Source organism: Penicillium brevicompactum, assembly GCF_028827555.1.
Source record: "Penicillium brevicompactum strain IBT 35665 chromosome Unknown utg000005l_segment0_segment0, whole genome shotgun sequence".
Taxonomy (NCBI): domain Eukaryota; kingdom Fungi; phylum Ascomycota; class Eurotiomycetes; order Eurotiales; family Aspergillaceae; genus Penicillium; species Penicillium brevicompactum.
In genome coordinates, this window is record NW_026623208.1 from 2,528,833 (window position 1) to 2,547,837 (window position 19,005).

The following is a 19,005-nucleotide window of genomic DNA, read 5'->3' on the forward strand; positions in this document are numbered from 1 at the left end:
CTTCAGCATGAGGCAGATTCTGTGGTGCTGGATCTCTCCCTTTTCTGGGGAGAAAGCGATTTGCGGGCCCGGCGACCAACCGACCTCAACCATTCACGCCCTGTACGTCGGACCTCTGGGCTGCCAAAAATGCGCTGCCGGTGGAAGGCCTCGGCATTTTGTAGGAACTCTCGGATGGAATTGGAGAGAACACTGATCTCATGCTCGGGCCTATTGGACTCCAGGAACGCTGCCACCAAATACTCGAAAGGGCGCATGAAAAGCTGGCCCTGACCGGGTAAGGGGGGAATTGGAAACAGTGTTTGAATGGCTTTTTTACCTCCTGCCATCGTTGGTCGAACTCGGACTCTGACATTGAGTTCTTCGCCCGAAATTCATGCATCCAGGAGTACCAATCCCACAGGATACACATCTCATTTCTGGGCATCGGAAGCTCATACGTCGCAACAAAATGATCTGCGAGGAGTGCCATCTCCCACCTGAAACGAATCGTGGAGTAGATCTCAGCCTCGTCCGCGAGGAATTCGCCAAACCGGTAGAGTCGGAAAAGAGTACCTCCCCAAGCCACCTCTCGGCCCCAAGACCAATCCCCTGGACAAGTGGCATGGAACATCATCGCCATCTCTTTGATTTTGTGCTGCGCAATGAGAGCGGTCATGTTCTCGATGATCTCGCCGTCCGTGGCCTCGCGGACTCCGCCGACTTTGTTTGAGTCGCTGACCTCGAATGTGGCATTTCCGGGACTTTGGCTACCAAATCGGCGCATCTCTTCCGTCCCAGTGTACGGATAGGACTTCATTTGTTGCCACCGACGCTCAAAGTGGGCTAGCGGGATGCCGGTTCGGCCCGTCCATGAGAAATCCCATTTATCATCCCGGGCACTGAATGTGAAATACTGCATGTCGCCTAGCCGCGTCACGCTATTTTGGCATGTATCCAGGACAGATTGGCAGAATGAGTTATAGGTTAAGGTTTGCTGATCATTCGGCTCCTCGGGTTGTAAACTCAGCGGGTCACTAGCATTGCTAGATTCTCGAGCATCTAACAGAGGACTCGTAGCACTCGAAAGAGTCTGGAACAGGGTGCTCGCAAAAATTGACCCACACGTCCGACCGACACTCAGTGAAGGACCCCACGCATTAGAAAGTGCGCGTCGATAGTCTTCTTGCGGATCAAGATGGCGTTCACTAGCTGCCGCCATGCTAGTAATGTTTAAATCTGGAGTCGTAGCCCATCCTCCTGAGTAACAAGCGGTGGTAACCAGGGTAATGCGGGCACCGGGATCAAGGACAGCTTTCAGGGCGAGGATACTCAGTCCCTTTGATTGGTTGTCATCGTTCAAACAGGGGTGATAATTTGAGTGTCCGTGACAAAATACAAGCAGCAGGAGTGGGGCTTCGGTTCGTTTAGCTAACTCGGAGGCAAGCCTTGCCTCCGAAAGGAAACGGTCAATCATTTGATTCGACCGAACGACAGTCACAGGGGTCAGTTCATCTTGATCCAGCATGTCATTATCAAGGCAAGTTTTGCGCTCCTCGCAAGGATTGCCATGTAAATATGGCCCATATTCCTGGATAAGCCTTCTCGGATCAGCGGCTGTCAGCCACGTCTGCTTCTGACCTTGACCTTTGAGGAGATAGTTGAAGGCGTAGAAGTCGGAGATAAACCACCCGTCTTGCGCTGGGTGGGCACTTCTGATAGAAGGGTGCGTTGCGGCGAGGATGATGGTGTTCTCGTGGACAATAGGCATCGTCGAAGAGGTGAATGTTGCAGGCAGGTCACTTGGGGATTGCTTATGTCCCCCTTTGACAAGGGGCTGTTGCTGTGTCGAGTCTGCCATTGTAATTTGATGTCGAAAGATATGCCTATGGTGAAGTTAGGATCTTATCACTGAGGGATTCAAATACCCTTCTAACATAGCACTAGCCACATCGGGGATTTACTTACCTTTTGACTTCTACCACCCAAGTAAGAGCGGGCGGCAACCAGGGAAAAGAACCGAGCTCCAAAGAGAACGGGCGGCAGATAAGGATTGAGATCGTCAAGGAGAAGAAAGACTTGGCTAAAGAAAGATGAAGAGGCAATTACAGTCATAAAGTCAAATGGTGAGTTTGAAGATCAAACTGGGTCTGTTGTTACGGATGAGGATGTTGAGGGAAGGGAATAAATAGGAAGGATGGCAGATGCTGGGAGACTAACTTAACTGTACATCGCCGTCGGTCTCAGCAAAAAAGACATTAAAAAGGACAGTTCAAAAGAGATCCTGAAGTTGATGATAGCTCTCTTCCGTTATTAATAGAAATATGAGATCAAGTCAATATATAGTTAATTACTCCTGTTTATGAATAACTATTATCGTTTTTTTGGCCAAGCGTGAGCGCGGCACTGATGCTTATCACTTTAACTCAATTTTCACGAGTTATCACACGTGAGTATTAGAAGGCCGTCTTAGAGGTGTAGCCTTCACTACTTATGCACTGTATATGGAAGCTACAGTTTTGTATATCCGCTTTCTTACACGCAATCCACTAAGGTCTTCTTTTGATCTACCATATGTGTTTCATCTTCCACGGCTTAGCCAAGACTTCGGTTATTCAACTAATCATGATTACTCTACAATGAGTTGGAAGGACAGCTAAAAAGACAGCTAACAGACCCAATGCTTGAATTCATGTTAAAACCTAGAATACTGTAATGGGAAGAGCGCGCTGGCGGTCTGACATCGCAGACAAGACGACGGCGGTGCTCAGTGCTCGGCGGGAACAGGGAGGCATGCAAAGCCCTATAACACGGCCCGATTAGGAAGTAGATGCTGTTTTGCCAGAGAGGTGTAGGATGCTTGGATTGCTATGCTAGGAAAATGGTGCTAGAAATACCCCCAGGGCGCAAGTGGCGCAGGCGAGATGTGGCGCGGTTCCCCCATTACAATACTTTATTATATATTATATAGCCTTTTAAAGTTGATCATCTATTTTTCCGACTTTAAAGCTTCCACTTTGAAACACCAAAATAGGCAGCTGCCGCGTTAATACTTTTAAATTCTTGCGATTTATAAGCATGGAGAGCAGTTATAAGCTGGTTTTCTTCTTGTTCTGGCGGAAACGGCATTGTTTTGGTCTAGAAATAGGGGGCTAAAATTGATTTTGACAAAAATTTGTGAAATGGCTTTAGCTCACTGACAGAGGGACCGACTGCCCAGGTGTCGGTAAGTGCTTAGTCACAATTAGCCCATAGGTTGTAACTGACACTTCTTACACTTCTTCTAGTCGTCGTTCTCTTCAGCCTATAATATAATGGTTAGATAGTCATATCGGAGCAGTAGCCAGGCCATTTAAAGGTTATTAATCACGCGGAGCTCGTGGACTTCGCTCGTAGAAGATTTATTTGCGACGGATAATACGATATGGGTGGTTATTGGAAAGAAAGTACGTCCGGATCCTTGGAAACTTCTGGCTAGGGTAGTATAGAACTGCTCTACCTCATGAACGCCACGCTCCCACCTCCTAGGTTATATTTGCTTCCACGAAAAGTGATCATACGAAGGAGTCTCTATGGTTTGAAGTGCAGTTTAAGGGATGGGCGGGACTGTATAACTAAAGCATGTCTCTTATGACGTAACAAAAGGCTCTAGGGCCTCGCACCCGGGCTTGGTCTCCGGTTCGTCCGAAGTCTGCTTCAACATCCATGATCTCACTCAGCTGTTAAAGTATACATTCTCATCATCTGAGACTTGATTACCATCTTTTATCGTCCAACCACATATTTGCGCTAACCCCGCATGAAATGCCAAGGGAGTGCCATGGAAATGAAATTTTGCGCATAGCCACTTACAGACTGTTTTTAATTAGAAGGTTATGGTTCAATCGTGCAATCAACCTCTCTGTAATTAGTTGCATACATGATGTTTTATATATCTGGGATAGTCGTGTTCACCATTAATAGACCAAACTGAAAATGTTCTATTCCGACGTAGCCTCCAGAGCTTGCGGGAGAGATTCATGATTTGACGAATCTGCTGTGGTTTGACAAGCAATTATTGTCCGGAATCGAGCCAGCTCCATGTCTGAAATTTGAATTAATTTTCATGACATACAGGATGATCGACTGCCCTACTATCCTAACGTCAGCTGAGGGGGTGGACAGGAAGATCAATGAGATGGAGAAAGCTTGTCTGGCTGCAGATTTACTCTCGTCGTTACTGGGAATGATCCACAGTGGCTCCCATAGATATAGTTGGTTCCAGATCCCCAAGTTGAGCCCCAAGGTTGGCCGATCATGTGGTGGGATACCATTGTCACGTACTCACATTCAGCTGACGACCATGGATAATGCGAGATAGTTTTCCAATTGAACACAGTCTAGACAAAGTAAGAAAAAACTGGAACACTCAGAAAATCCTAGGGCTAGTCAAGCCCTAGAGAGATATACAGCAGCCTGGGCTCAATCTGGATGTTCAAATAAGGCGTTCTAGACTCATTGATAACCATGCGCCATATTATTTCCCGTAACTAAATAATTGCGGGGTTACAGGTGATCATAGTACTTCGTGAATTAAGTCTAGATTTTGGTTCTTGGCTTTATAGTTTCTTCGATTTTTGATGGCTAGACTACCGAAATTCTGCGGGACTAAAGGGGATAAATATCTGCGATTTCCTCTCATTTACGATCACCACCTGGGCAGATCTTACATATGGAATTGAATCAACCACAGTGATCTGTCTATGACCTAAGGAGACCATTTTTCACTACAATCAAGAGAACTATGCGTTTCTTCGTCTTCATTACCAACGCGGCAGTCGTTACCGCTTTAACACGCTGCACTTTCACCCAGACTGTGCAGGACAGCCCGGACGCCAACTGCTTTTCTTGTCCATCTGTTAGATGTGGCTTAACAAAACTTCCTTTGAGCGATGTAGCTGACATTGGTTGTAAGTGGGAGAAAGGGGAAAATATCAATGGAAAGTGAGTTGAGTAATTTCGGACAGGTTCTGTTTTGTTCAAGCTGACTTTATCCTCTTCAGACTTGATTGGTACTATCTTCCTAAGAAGGATTGTTTTATATCCCGAGGGAGACTTGAAATTGGTTGTAACTTCAGTATGTGAATTTAGCGAAAGAAAAACCGAGAGTGAGACTGATGCGATACCAATATAGACGGCCCTCCAGTTTGCAACTTGCAGAAAGAGTTCTCAACTGATCAGTCCGCTACCTTTGCCCCCCTGGGCAGCAGGGCAAGCAACCTCCCGGAGGCCAGGGAAAGCCCGGAGGCCAGGGGAAGCCCGGAGGCCAGGGAAAGCCCGGAGGCCAGGGAAAGCCCGGAGGCCAGGGGAAGCCCGGAGGCCAGGGGAAGCCCGGAGGCCAGGGGAAGCCCGGAGGCCAGGGGAAGCCCGGAGGCCAGGGAAAGCCCGGAGGCCAGGGGAAGCCCGGAGGCCAGGGGAAGCCCGGAGGCCAGGGGAAGCCCGGAGGCCAGGGGAAGCCCGGAGGCCAGAGGAAGCCCCCTGGACAGTAGGGAAGGCACCCTAGGCAAAAGGGAAGGCGCCCGAGCTAGAGACGAAAAGGTAATTCCACGGGTATTGAATGAAAAAACCCTTCGAGAAGTGGAAACATGGAGCCCGAGACAAGCGACGGAATCCAACTTCGCTTTTCCAACAACGACCCAGTGAAAGCTCGGCACTTCTTATTGATGCTACCCTGGCATGACAGTCGACATGGTCCCCGATATTGAATATTTTCAAAAGTTTTTTTTTTTTCCACATGTTCATTGATAGTTTTTTTGTACCAACAAACAAAATTGACACCATGTTTTTGATTTTGATTTCAAAAGGGAGTACCGGGGGTATATCGGCCAGCTGGTAAATGGTAGTTGTGACCACCAGTAGAATATGGGTTTTGAGGCCTAATTAGGACTCGCGCTAATTTAAGCTATTCAGACCGTATAGAAGGGCATTTCTAATTCGCTCCGGGCGTTAGGCTGATCAGGATCGCCGATTAAGGTGATCGATCGCAAGGAGAGATAGCCTGTCAACGCGATCATAGTATTGCTCCCCAAGCATTGGCCGGCCTCGTCACACAGCATGGCGTATGGATGGAAAACGCCTTGTAGATGAGGGTTTCCCGACGCGTTTAGTCTGACGGCGACAACCGTCATTCTTTTCAGAACCATACAGAGTAAATGCTTGTAGGTGTCCTGAAGATGGAGGGCCTCCTGGTTGGTCATCCCCTGTGCCCGGTCTTTGTCCAGGGCATTCAGAAATTCGTGAGCTTGCCGATGCTGTTTGCAGTGATCTCTGGCTTCCTGGACCACGATTCGATCTGGCAAGCTTGGAGGGACTTTTCAGACAAGGATGGCTGAATAGTTCTCGTCTGGAATGGCCGGCGTTGGCTTGCCCGGCGTAGAGATGCCATCTGATAGTACGGGGTCCGGAATCGGCAGTAGCTCCCACACCATTGCCGAAGCCTTTCATCTCCGTGAAGGGCGTCTTGATAGGCGATTAAGAGGGTATCGACGGCTTGATTTGATCCCGCACAGATAAGAACCGGAAGATTCAGGCTGACTAGCATCAAGAGGATGACCACGGTGGTTCGGGTCTTGCCGTTGCCAGGTGGGCCTTTGACCAAGTGAATCCCAGCAAAGACATCGAACACTGACCTCTGCACAGCCGTGGTTTGCGACTCATCCAATGGGAACTTTTTCCAGATATAGTCGACCCTTCTTTGTTTCTCTTCATCGGGCACGGTCGAAATCTTCTGGGCATTTAACCAGAAGGCCAAACGGTCGTCTGTTGCCAACTCGGTTCCGTGTGCCAAAATAGTCCGTTGGAGTGAGTAGCCCTTTGCGTCCTGGTGCTTGGGATCGTCACCGAAGGCTACCACCCTTGAGGCCATGTCGAGGGCGTCGATCTGTAGTTGGGTAGACTTCAGATTGAGCTTCAGGGTGGCCATCAGCTTTCGAGTCTGCCCGTCCAACTCGGCTTCGAAGGGCGCACGAGTAAGGATGGCAAAATCTGCGTGGGATGAGAGGATGCAGATTCCATCGCCCTTGTATACTCCGGGATATTTTGGATTACCCAGATCGGCCAAATCGAATTCATAGCTCGCGCGACTGCCGTCAGGGGGCGCTGGCTTGGGTTCGGCGTTCATCCAGATATGGAGTTTCCAGTACGCCTCGTTTGGCCCAGATTGCTCGAAGAGAACATCGTGCTTCTTGCCCTTGCAAAAGACGTTATTGTAGGTGGACCATATGAAGTGCTTTTCCACAATTGCGGCCTCCAGCAGTCGCGAACGGCGATCCATATCATCTAGAAAAAAGTCCACGGCTGTTTCCCAGATATGGTATTGCGGGGCTTCCTGATGATCGAAAAGCCAGAGCATCTTCGGGCGCCGTGGTGCCTTTTCTGTATCCGGCAAAGGATTGTGCTGGGCATACCAAGTCCGAGGTGTCTCTCCCTCCGTGGGAAGTGTCTGTCGAACAAGCTTCACCAACTCATTCATGTGGCGCTGGATTTGTCGAAATTCCCCAAAGCGTTTATCTGGGAACGATATCCAGATACTGACGCTCTTATGAGACCAATCAATAGCCCGGATTTTGCGAAGTATACCGATTTGCGTCGTCCAACAGCCATGACGGACCAGTGCATATAGGGCCAATTGATGGGTCCACCTCAAAGAAGCAGGTTTGATGACCCTGTCGTCTTGTGGGTAGGGACTTCTCGTGTCTTTCGATAAAGGTATCCTGCTGATTCGAGGAGCCCTTTAGAACCAATCTCATACCTGCGCGCGTGGCAGGGATGGCGATGTGCATGGGGCCAATTTGGACGTCGAGCCATGGGGACCGTGAATCTGGACGGATTCTCAGCCTCGCAGTGATGTAATCATGGCTGTTTCCAACACTGATACTGCATTCTTGGGGTCTTTTTAATTGATCGTGCAGGTCCTTAGGCCAGTCTCCCCCCGATGGGCGGCGAAACAAATCTGGGACGTGGGCGCGCGAGGCCATTTCTGAATCATTTGTTAGTAATTCAAGTCCACGAGACCAGGCTTCAGAGAACTATACCAAATAAACCGAACCTCGAAGAGGAACGGGTCGGACGAGGGCGAAGAGAAGAAGAGCGAACCTCAAAGAGGAACGGATCTGAGAGCGAACTGAGAGCGAACTGAGAGCGAAATGAAGAAGGCCGAACCTCGAAGAGGAACGGATCGGACGAGGTCGGGGCAGTGTGCAATACTTCGCAGGCAGAATGCTACTGGCAGTAACAAAGGCTGAGAGAGCTCGCAGATGGTTCAAGCTCAGAGGTTGTAGGGTGGAAGAGAGAAAGAGAAAGGAAGAACAGATGGGAAGGGAATATATAGGAAGGAGGTAAACAAGGCAGGTGCTGGGAGATTAACAGAACTGTGCATCACCGTCGGTTTCAGCAAAAAAGACATTAAAAAAGACATCTCAAAAGACAGTCCAAAAGACAGTTCAAAAGAGATCCTAAAGTTGATGATAGCTCTCTTCCGTTACCAATCGAAATATGAGATTAAGCCAATAACTACCCAAGTACTCCTGTTTTCAAGCACCTATTATTGTCTTTTTGGCCATAAGCGCGGCACTAATGCTTGTCACTTCAACTGAATTATCACGGGTTATAACACGTGAGTATTGGAAAGCCGTCTTGGAGTAGCCCTCGCTACTTGTACACTGTATGTAGGCTCTACAGTTTTGTAGATCCGCTTTCTTGCACGTAATCTACTGAGGTCTTCTTTTTTCAAGGCTTAGCTACGGAAAATGACGGGAAATGAATGTGAGAGACACAGATGGTTGTCAATTCCTCACGGCGGACCATGGTTATTACATCAAGCCCTAACAGTTTAGGCAATATACTTTGTGTTGTTTGCTTGAAGTCTAAGTCGAGAGATGCAGTATGAAGATTGCATGGCACTTTAGTTACAGGGGGCAACGGCATGGCGATGGATGCAAGTATGAGAAAGTTTCATGGACGGCGTATCGCGATGGTCAAACAGGGCTACCATAGTTGGAAGCCCTAGACGTATTACATCGTCACGTTAGATCATGAGGGCAGGTCACCTGCCACTGAGACGTGTTTGTGTAGACTGTTCTCTGAACGTGTTGTTTACATTTGCTGAATTTTGCATCGCAACTCTCTCTCTTCTTCTTTTTCTCCCACGCTCGACTCCAGTCTCAACCGCGTACCCAACCCAGCACTCAGTCTTATTTGTTTATCCATCTTTGCTTTCTATTCCTAGTCTGCGAGTAAGTTGTATAATTTCGAACCACGAAGTTCTCACACACACCCTAACATCGTGTATCAGTCCTCAGTATCAACACACGCCATCCCGTCACGTCTCAATCTGACAAAACACGTCAACAGGATGGATTCTTCAGGTCCAGTGCTGAGAACTCCTTCTCGCAACGTGATCAGAGGACGTATCTCAATGTCTTCCCCTCCTCAATGGGTCACACCTGAAACTCCATGCTACTCGGAGATTGAGTCTGATTGGACCCCATCTAAGCAACCCACGACCGAAAAAAGACTCTCTGGTGCATTCCGAGCTCCCCATGAGAAACGTGCCAGGAAGATCATTGCCACTGGTGAAGTCACCAAGGACGGAATTCCCTTGCCGTCTGATCCCACCAAGCCAACTACCCTCCTCAACTTGGAGGAAATCTATTCTATTGCCCAGGAGGGTGATCGAAGCGTCATGCGAGACTACACTGAGCTCTTCATCACCACTGGCATCAATTCCTACGAGACCAAGGCGGAGTATGCATGGATCTATCTCCGCCCCAATGAACTCGGCGAGCTTCCCATCTCCGAGGAGCGACTGAACATCCTCTTTCCTGAATGGGAGATGGTGCTGAAGATGTCCATGGAGCAGCCCGTTCAGACGATACCTTCACAGACAACTCGTATCAACCTTCTGAGCCCTACACTGCCGGAGCCTATCGTAGATGAAGAGGCCGACTACATGAAGAAGGATGTCTTCTATCGATCCGTTGAGACTACCGAGACCAAAAACCTCAGTGATGCCGACCTCCGCAAAGAGGTTTGGGCCTTGCGCAGTCAGAACTGGGAGTTGAAGCAGGAAGTCGCAGTTCTGAGGGAGGAAACACAAATGGCCGCGCTTCGACTTCAGTCAGACCCATTCACTTCTGACGATCCATTGCCTGGACTGCGCGTCGGCAAGCGGTCCCCTGAGACGGCTTTCGGTCTTCCGAGCTCCTACGATGCTGGCTTTGCTTCCAGTTCCGTCCCAGACCTGCCACCCGAGCTTGATACCATGACCATTGCTGAACGTCTGTTCCACATCGGACGCGTGGCTGAGACAGAAGAGTCTCCTATGAAACGCAGGGAAATCACTGCCCAGCCGGATGAGGACGAAGCTAGAGTTGTGCTTCCATCCATCCACCGTCTCAACAGAACGGTGCGCGATAGAGTTCTCGACTCGTTGACATCCTTGGACGATCTGACAAAGCTCACTGACCATGGATATGGTGACTACACGCCGCAGAACATTGCATTTGCCTCCCCAGAATTGATTTCGCACCTGGCATCTATCTTGGGAATCCCGCATTCTTTCGCCGATATTGATAGCCGCTTCACAATGGAAAGACCAAACCCGTGGAACCAGGCACCAGGTTACCCCCCTCTGGATGACCAGCCTTACGTTGATTCCCAGATCTACCGAGAGATGCGATATGCCCAGCAGAAGGCAGAGGCAAGCGCCAGCTTTCAACGCCACGCTGCGTTCAGTGGGGAGTTCAGACCCCCAGATATGATTCTCCCTTCCATTGATCCCGCATTGGGTCTCACGCCTTCTCGCGATCCCGAGCTTCCAGCCAGCTCCCTCGAAGCCGAAGCCCCATCCACTAGCGGAGCATCAACCACATTGGCGCCAATCGAAGACAAGAACTTGAAAATCGGATCCAAGTGGATCACCATGCTCAACGACCCCAGACTTGCAAACCACGCTATTCGCAAGTACGCCGAAGATCTCAACAATATTCCTCGCGGCAACACCCGGAAGTATTCACGCCTCAAGAACCAGATTGAGCTGCCAGTTCACCTTCAACATCTGAAAAAAGGGAACCTTTTTGACCCGAAGGAGAAGGTCCTCAGCATGGAAGACCTTCGTCTTCTCATTACGTATGGTCCCAGTGTCCGGTCTCTGTTCCAGCGATACTTCAAGCGCCGTGATGGCTATCTTCTTGACGAGTATAGATATCTGCTCGACGAGGTTGATTCTGAGACTGGAAAATTTAAGTTGCATACTCTGCACATTCATTCGCTTGATCCGAAGATGGTTCCTCACTACCTTGCTCGCCATTTCCCGGAGCTCAATCAGAGTGCGGCTAATCGCACTGGGGGCCGTGTTAGTGGCAACTCTATGCGTGGAGTGAATGTCAAGGAGGAGGTGGATGATGAGGACGAGGATATTCAGGAGAACCAGGAGAAGTTGGGGGAGTTGGAGGATCCGGAGGATCCGGAGGATGAGGAGTAGGTCATTGATTTCAAAGATGCAGCAGGGGGAGGTGCCGGGGGCAGACCCATTTGAAAGCATCTTTGAGAATCGATGTGAATATCATGTTTGATGTACTTGTGCTATCAATATTCACTTTATCTTTTAGCTCAATGCAAGTGTTTAGGTTCCAACTTCCAAGGTTCAATGCTTTAGACTTGCAATATATACCTGGGAACCAGATCTGGCTTTCAGTCCGAACCACCTGTGCGGCAGCCACTTCGTTACCTCAATTTTGCTCGTATTCAGGACACACTTGATCAATGTGTCGATTTCTTCAATGCACCAGAACACCATCTACGCCGTACTCGACAACCAGAACATCCATGGATCAAGACTTGGCAAAACCCACGATGGAATGCCAAGACCGAGCGTAAGGCCGCTCCACCCCTGATCGGCGCGTCACCCACTACATTCGGCATCCCCGACCGAGCATCTCGGACTCCGAGAATCGTCAACATCGCAAACTGTTCCTTGCACTACGAAGCACGGCTAACGCCAAGCATTCGGTTGCGTTAGCGATGACCGGTGTCTTGATTTGACGAGATGGACTGAGTTACACCGGCACATTGGACCAAATTATCCTCGGTCCCAATCGGCATCATACACAAGCACATGGGTTGGTCGGAAACCAACAGCCCAAGATCAGCCTATCGATGGAAGGGGTACAATATCGTTGCATACCGAATTTGCTGAGGAGCCACGTGAACTGCTTGGTCGGCGTTGATCGCGCAGCTAACCTACTCCGTACAAGGGTATCATTTCACGCCAACACAACCAAAGTCAAGCGGGAGAGATTTCCTCCGGCAAGTCTCAAAACGGTGATCGTTTCCTAATTGCCTTGTGCCTGGCAATTTAAGCAAACCGACAAAGCCAATCAAATGGGTGATTAATATCCTGCAAAGTCAACGGCTTCGCTTAATGGGCGGATCTAGTTGCAGAACATGCCCCCAGTGGCGGTCCCACTCGCTAGCCTAGCCCATCAGATAAGATGAAGGGATTGGCGTGGTACTGCATCTGTGCGGACTCCGCTAATGACGGCGATTTTATTACGCAAAGGTGGATTTGGCGTCGGAGGTAAGGACCGCACTACAACCCTGGACGGAAATGATCTGACATCCAGGAATTTATTGCAGCCCATATGTCCGTATAAGTATATCTTTATCACCGAGGAAGGGATTTAGATCCTGGTGGCTCACTTCTGGTCTTCTTACCATCAAAAATGCACTTCTCTGCATCAATTGCCCTTTTGGGGCTTGCTGTTTCACCAGCATGGGCTCTGTGTCCATATGCAGAGAAAATGGCATTGGAAAAGAGAGCCCCACCTACACACTCGCAAGCCCCCCGAGAAGCAGTCTCATCTGGAAAGAAGGGTGTCTTCTACATGAACCGAATCGCACCTGGCACATCGGAGCTATACGTCGCCAATGTCGACGGCACGAACGAACGTCCTCTTCTCTCAGATCCCATCTACGAATACCATGCGACATTCTCCCCCGACGGTGAATGGATTACTTTTACCGGCGAACGAAACGGTGACGGAAACTCGGATATATACCGCGTGCGAACGAACGGCTCGGACCTTGAGGAGCTGGAAACAACCTCTTCGATTGAAGATGGAGCAGTCGTGTCACCAAATGGAAAACAAGTCGCCTATGTGTCTACCGCCAATGGCTACAAGGCCAATATCTGGGTCATGGATCTAGAGAGCGGTAGAAAATGGAACCTCACAGATACCGCTTCGACTGCTGCGAACGCCTCGTTGCCGAACGGTTATTTCCGCCCCTCGTGGTCTCCCGATGGCCAATGGCTTGTCTTTTCGTCGGATCGGAACTCGGGCTGGTATGGACACGGAGACCCGGTCTTCATGGGTGTTTCGGGCTGGGAGCATACTCAGGAGCTTTCTATCTATGCTATTCGGCCCAACGGGTCTGATTTCCGTCGTGTCGCTTCGAAGTCTGGCTATTGTCTTGGCTCGCCCAAGTGGTCGCCCAACGGAAAGCGTATTCTCTACTATGAGATGACTCGCGAGAATACTTGGAATTCCCATCGCCCTGAATCAATTGACTCTGCCAACTCTACTTTGGTATCGGTTGACTTTGCTTCTGGGGCCGGTCGCAGAGTGGAAGTGGCAGGATCCGGAGTCAAGATCTTCCCTCAATACATATCCGATAGCACTATTGCCTGGTTTGCTAAGGGATCTGGCAAAGAGGGACTTCACACATCGGCTGGTGGATTCGTCAACACATCCAGCTCAACCGTCCGCTCTCCAGCCTGGTCACCGGATGGTAAGCAAGTTGTCTATGAGAAAACGAGCTTCGACGTGGTTCGTCCTATGGACAAGAAGCTATACAGCTGGGACAAGGACTGGGAATACCGGTTCACCGACGTTTTCCCCCAACTCTCGAACACGAACAAGATTGCCATGACTGAGAAACAACTCGGAAACTCATCCATTGTCTCCTTCACCGCGAACGGCACAAACGAGCACCTCGTCTACGACGACTTGAAGGCTGAATTTCTGGACACCTCCACCGTCTCCCAGGGCCTAGCCGGAGCCTTCAACCCCGGCTGGTCCCCCGACGGAAACTGGGTGATATTCGGCGTTGGCTCCTGGTTCCAGAACCGAGCCACAGGCGGCGGCTGGTTAGTTCGGGCCACCGCCAACGGTTCCTACTCCGAAGTCTTGACTGAAAGTCAATCGACCCTCGAAAGCAACAGCAGCGTGATCAACTCCGGATTCCCCAGCTACTCGCACGACGGCAAGAAGATCGTTTACCGCGTGTGGGGAACGAACTCCACTCTTGGTGACAGGGCCCAGCTTGGTCTCAGAGTTCTTGATCTCGAAACGCGGAAGATCTCTGTTCTCACGAATGAGTGGGATAATTTGCCTTCTTTTTCGCCTGATGGGGAGAGAATTGTGTTTACGCGCAAGGTCAGCGATTACAATTATGATGTTTGTACCATGCGGCCTGATGGGTCGGATTTGAAGGTTCTTACGAGCAGTGGTGCCAATGATGCTCATGCTGTTTGGACGTGGGATGGTCGAATCGCTTACTCTTCTGGTATGTATGGATTCCAGTATGAATGTGCGCTCTACGATCAAACATTCCAGCCGTATGGGCAGGTTATTGTGATGGATGCCGATGGGTCGAATAAGCAGGTGCTTACTGATTCTATCTGGGAGGATTCGATGCCTTTGTTTGTGCCTAATAGCAAATTGGGGAGGAGACATCTTTAAGCATGTTTTCCAAGCGTCGAAGATGCATTCTGCGTGAAAAATTGTAAATATCTCTCATGACTACCTCCAGATCTGGGTAGTTCAGATTTTCAAGAAAATACTAGACAGACACTTTGTTTGAAAGCTCTAAATGAATCTACTATCAAAGCCCTTTTAGTGAGATTCATGCATGATTTCATAACCGGCGAGAGGGGCCATGTACCACCGATAAAAGGCCCAAACTTCCAAGGTTTCGTCGTTCGTTTCACACGATATCTCTTGTGGCACAGATACCGACGTCGAGAAAAGTACCTTGGAACAACGTTACTCCCGCCCAAGAAGTAGCTGATTGTTATGACATCTGGCTATAATTATCAAAAGACCTTGTGACTCCACAAACACTGAAGATTGACGCTGCTAACCTCGGAAACTCAAGCCACAACTCTTTCACAGCTTCAAGATAACGTCGGAAGTTTGTAACACAAGTGACAGCACTTGAGCCCGCGGAAATCTCTGCCCAATCGGAAATTTGATGGCGATTGAGAAGTTCTTTCGGACGAAGCTACTCTTGGCACTCCACATGTACGGGTATGTATGATTTAAATTTCCGAACCGATCTGTTCCATTCCAAGGCTGTTTCTTTACTGGGTTACTCGATGAAAGGATCGACGAGAAGAGATGCAGCACACAGTTTGCTTTGTCAATGTATCGTCCCTCGCACAAAATCCCGGATGCGGGTGATGGGGCTGTATACATGGGAGTTGGTGACAAGCCCTTCTGATGATAGACCTGATCGGTCTTCAGATATTGGAAAATCTCTCGTAGTAAAAGAGAATGTGATATTATAATAACCTTGGGAGGATGTATGCCTTTGCAAAGTATAAGTCCCAGGTAAGATGCTTCACGTTCTGGTATATATTCATAGCTGTTTCACTACACGAGTCTACATTCGTAGATGATATGTTCTTTCTTGACCCAGGAAAATAGTCGGGAGTCGATGTACAAGTCAATGGGTAAAAGGATCTCTTTTTGATGAGACGGGTATAAAAGAGGAATTGTGCTTCTTGGGTCATCATCGGTGAGTACGCTTAGGGTGCTGGGGTTTGCTCACAATTCTTCCAGGCCGTCAAGGTATCCAGAAGGCACAGTTCCACCAATGATGAGCCCAACAAGGAGGATTTACACCTACAGTATACCAACATGTCTCACTTGGGTCTGCTATGTCCAAGTGTACAAAGTATTTGCATGTAACGTGATGATTCAAGATCGCAAAAAAGCGTACGTGGAAAAATTGGTATTCAATCTCATACAGACAGCAAACAACAAATAGCAAAGTGACAAAACACAAATGCGGTAATGCAGGATCGTCATGGGTCATCAACCAATCCCCACAAAGATCCGCGTTTCGTTGGATCAAGTGGAGATGGCGCCATCGAAACTAAATTGTTCTCATCGGAGCGGTCACGGAGAGGCTCTCATCCTCTTCCCCGTACTTCCCATTCTCCTTTCTCTCCTTTCATCTCCCTGGACTTCAAACCTTCACAGCGAATGACTTGAGATACAAGTAATCGGCCATGTTGTCGTCAACAGTCTTGCGAATGAGAGCGGCATGCTCCTCACCATACTTCTTCTTCCACTCGGCATCAAACTGCTCCTCAGTCTTGACCGCGCGTTTCTGAACAGGTTAGTTTCTCACTCAAGCATCTCCAGACAGAACAAAAAAAGGCTTACATGAACGCGTTGCTCCAAAGCCTTCGACTCAATAGCATCATTGTGGAACCCACGCCACTTCTCAAACGCATTCCTAGCAACAGCGTGATCCTCCTCGGTATCCCAGAGCAACATCTCAGGATTATACGGCAAATCAACACTCTTACAGAAAGCCTCCATAGTCTTCGCCGGCTCATCAAGCATATCATCCGCATCAATGACGCAGATCTCAACACCAGAGTCGGTCTTCTCATTGGACCCTGACAGCTCCGGACGAGTCGCCACACGCGGTCCGACAAGGCCGGTCTCACGCAGGAAATCGAAGTGTCGACGCAGCTCGTCGTACCCGGCCTCCGTGGGGTCGTAGTTGCGGAACCCGGTCACGTCGTCCAGAGGTGGGATCGTGCAACGCAGGTACGACGGCACGCTGTAGTGCGGGTCACGGATCAAGAAGGCCCAGTGGAATTGCTCTTGGATCTCGCGGGGCATCACGGTTGGGTTGCCCGGCTCGGGGGTAGTATCATACGGGTACGGTTCCTTGTGGACACCGTTGGTGTGGCCATTGGTATGGCCGTTGGCTTCATCACCGTTCACACCGTTGGAGTGACCGTTTACACCGTTTGCGGCTCCGTTCACGCCGTTGGTGTGGCCGTTGGTGTGACCGTTGACACCGTTGGCGTGTTCGCCGTTGGTCCCGACGCCGCGCTTCACGCGCAGGAGCGAAGGAGCCGGACTGGCGGGCTTACCACTTGGTGGAAGCAGGTAGTGGTCGATGTCTTTGATGAAAATTCTCTTTCCCTGTGATAAGGTAAGCATCCCCTCGTGTAAGAGCGATTCCATTCCGGCGTGCGGATATCCATGACCCGGGAATCAGAGGGAAGAGCGAATTTTGAAATTTACGATCCAGGGTAGCAGATGGCCACACTAGGCTCATCTGTGTGATGGGGAAGGGGGAAGTTGGGGGTCACGTAGAGATGAAAAAAAGGTAGGGGATCTTCCTCCATGTTCAATCCACCAGGGAGAACATGGAGAGCATTTTACAGTGGGAATATCAAGAACGCGAGAAATTCCGCAGAGAGAGAGGTCGGACCTGTGTAGCTTCCCGCTCAAGTCTATCCATCACGGTACTATATGTAGAGTTGGCGAATCCACTGTCGAGACGAGCTTGTTCATCCCCTGAGAATCGGCTGGAGAGGCGCTCCGGGCCGTAGTAGAATGCGTCGCCGAATGGCTCGTGAACACATTGAATCGTGTCACGTTGAGTCATGAAGACCTGGTTCTTGTCAGAAAATGCACGTCAAATGGGGTCCGATTGATGCCGTTCTCACCCGCTCAAAGGCCGTCGAGCATGCTCGCGGGTGCGTAGCCACAAAGATCGGCTTCGTCATTATGATAGAAGAATTTTTTTAAAGATCAAACAAACAACTGCAGTCTGCTGATCGAAGGTAATTGTAGATAAACTTGCGGTGGATCACTATTCTGATCAATTAACGTCGAGGTGAATTCAAGCAGCCTCTTGTGGCGTGACAGAGATTTCTAGCGGGTCAAGTTCTGTTGACAGTCTCTAAGCCGACGAATGTGAAGGCTTCTGGATGAGCTCAGATCAAAGCACTATGGCGTGAGAATAATGAAGTACAGGTTGTGGGGGAGGCTAAAACCTTTTATATTGAAGACTACGGCTAAAGACCGACACTTTTCTTTTTTTTTCTGGCTCCTCTTTTTTCTCTTTTCGCGGGAAGGCGGAGAGTTACCACAGTTGCCCGTTCCAACTACCATGGATGACTGCTGCTGAATCCGGATTCTCGTGGAGATCTTCCCCTCCGATGAGCTTCCCCTCGCACGTTCTATGCCATTCCCCCCAACGCCTCAAACCAACACCAGATACAGTTAGTCGGGTCAGTCCGGCTCCGACCATAGTCCATGCAGGTGGCGCATATAGGGAACACCCTCAAGGTCTCGACTGCGCACCAAAAAAACCTAGCTTATGGGAGCCTTGGATAGAGGCAAATCAGGAGAGACATAAAGCTGGTTGCCCCTCCATGCCCCTCTCACGCCCCGCAGGAACCTTGCCGCTTCTATTTTTTTTCTCTCGCCCCATTATACTCCATTCTGAGAGACGAAACAGAAAACGCGCCTAGAGAACGCAACTTGCGCGAAGGCCAATAACGAATAAGGTTGTGGACATCCGGATGGAGCTGATCACCAGTTCTGGATGCGCCGACTCGGAAGGAGTGTCCACTCTCCATATTCTGGTGTCTGAGCTTCTGACTAGAGACTGCGAGGTGAGACTATTCTCCTCTTCGCGGCCCGGTGAGGGCTTGATCTTGACCCTCGGTTTAAATTGACAGGGGTCTGATCCTGCGCAAGGTTTGCGAGATCGCGTTTCCTCGACTTCTTATTGCTGCAGCTATCTCCCGGCTGACGTCATTGACTGACGGGGGGGTCATTTTTGGTTCGGCTATCGTGGCAAGGCCTATATCCCACGTAAACAATGTAGTATTTTGACAGGCGTGGGTGACCAGGGCTGAGAACATTGTAATAATTCCCATACTATGCC

At 49.6% G+C, this 19,005-nt stretch overlaps 6 protein-coding genes across 6 annotated transcripts; 2 read left to right on the forward strand and 4 right to left on the reverse strand.

Annotated features, from left to right (window-relative positions):
- Positions 1-2: 2 nt before the first annotated feature.
- N7506_006810 (uncharacterized protein) lies at positions 3-1,840 on the reverse strand (the record flags this gene model as incomplete). The annotated part of the gene is made up of 2 exons (XM_056956103.1): positions 3-269; positions 320-1,840. The coding sequence occupies 2 exons, from the start codon at positions 1,838-1,840 to the stop codon at positions 3-5; spliced, it is 1,788 nt and encodes a 595-aa protein (XP_056810437.1).
- A 2,922-nt stretch (positions 1,841-4,762) lies between these two features.
- On the forward strand, positions 4,763-5,507 carry N7506_006811 (uncharacterized protein; the record flags this gene model as incomplete). The annotated part of the gene is made up of 2 exons (XM_056956104.1): positions 4,763-4,928; positions 5,200-5,507. 2 exons carry the CDS (start codon positions 4,763-4,765, stop codon positions 5,505-5,507), a joined length of 474 nt encoding a protein of 157 aa, XP_056810438.1.
- Positions 5,508-6,244: 737 nt separating this feature from the next.
- N7506_006812 (uncharacterized protein) lies at positions 6,245-7,994 on the reverse strand (the record flags this gene model as incomplete). The annotated part of the gene is made up of 2 exons (XM_056956105.1): positions 6,245-7,547; positions 7,597-7,994. The coding sequence occupies 2 exons, from the start codon at positions 7,992-7,994 to the stop codon at positions 6,245-6,247; spliced, it is 1,701 nt and encodes a 566-aa protein (XP_056810439.1).
- Positions 7,995-10,135: 2,141 nt separating this feature from the next.
- On the reverse strand, positions 10,136-11,560 carry N7506_006813 (uncharacterized protein; the record flags this gene model as incomplete). Its single annotated transcript, XM_056956106.1, has 3 exons — positions 10,136-10,868; positions 11,034-11,360; positions 11,547-11,560. 3 exons carry the CDS (start codon positions 11,558-11,560, stop codon positions 10,136-10,138), a joined length of 1,074 nt encoding a protein of 357 aa, XP_056810440.1.
- A 1,180-nt stretch (positions 11,561-12,740) lies between these two features.
- N7506_006814 (uncharacterized protein) lies at positions 12,741-14,759 on the forward strand (the record flags this gene model as incomplete). The annotated part of the gene is made up of 1 exon (XM_056956107.1): positions 12,741-14,759. One exon carries the CDS (start codon positions 12,741-12,743, stop codon positions 14,757-14,759), a length of 2,019 nt encoding a protein of 672 aa, XP_056810441.1.
- A 1,510-nt stretch (positions 14,760-16,269) lies between these two features.
- Positions 16,270-17,836, reverse strand: N7506_006815 (uncharacterized protein; the record flags this gene model as incomplete). Its single annotated transcript, XM_056956108.1, has 4 exons — positions 16,270-16,413; positions 16,470-17,246; positions 17,539-17,721; positions 17,777-17,836. 4 exons carry the CDS (start codon positions 17,834-17,836, stop codon positions 16,270-16,272), a joined length of 1,164 nt encoding a protein of 387 aa, XP_056810442.1.
- Between the last annotated feature and the right edge of the window lie 1,169 nt (positions 17,837-19,005).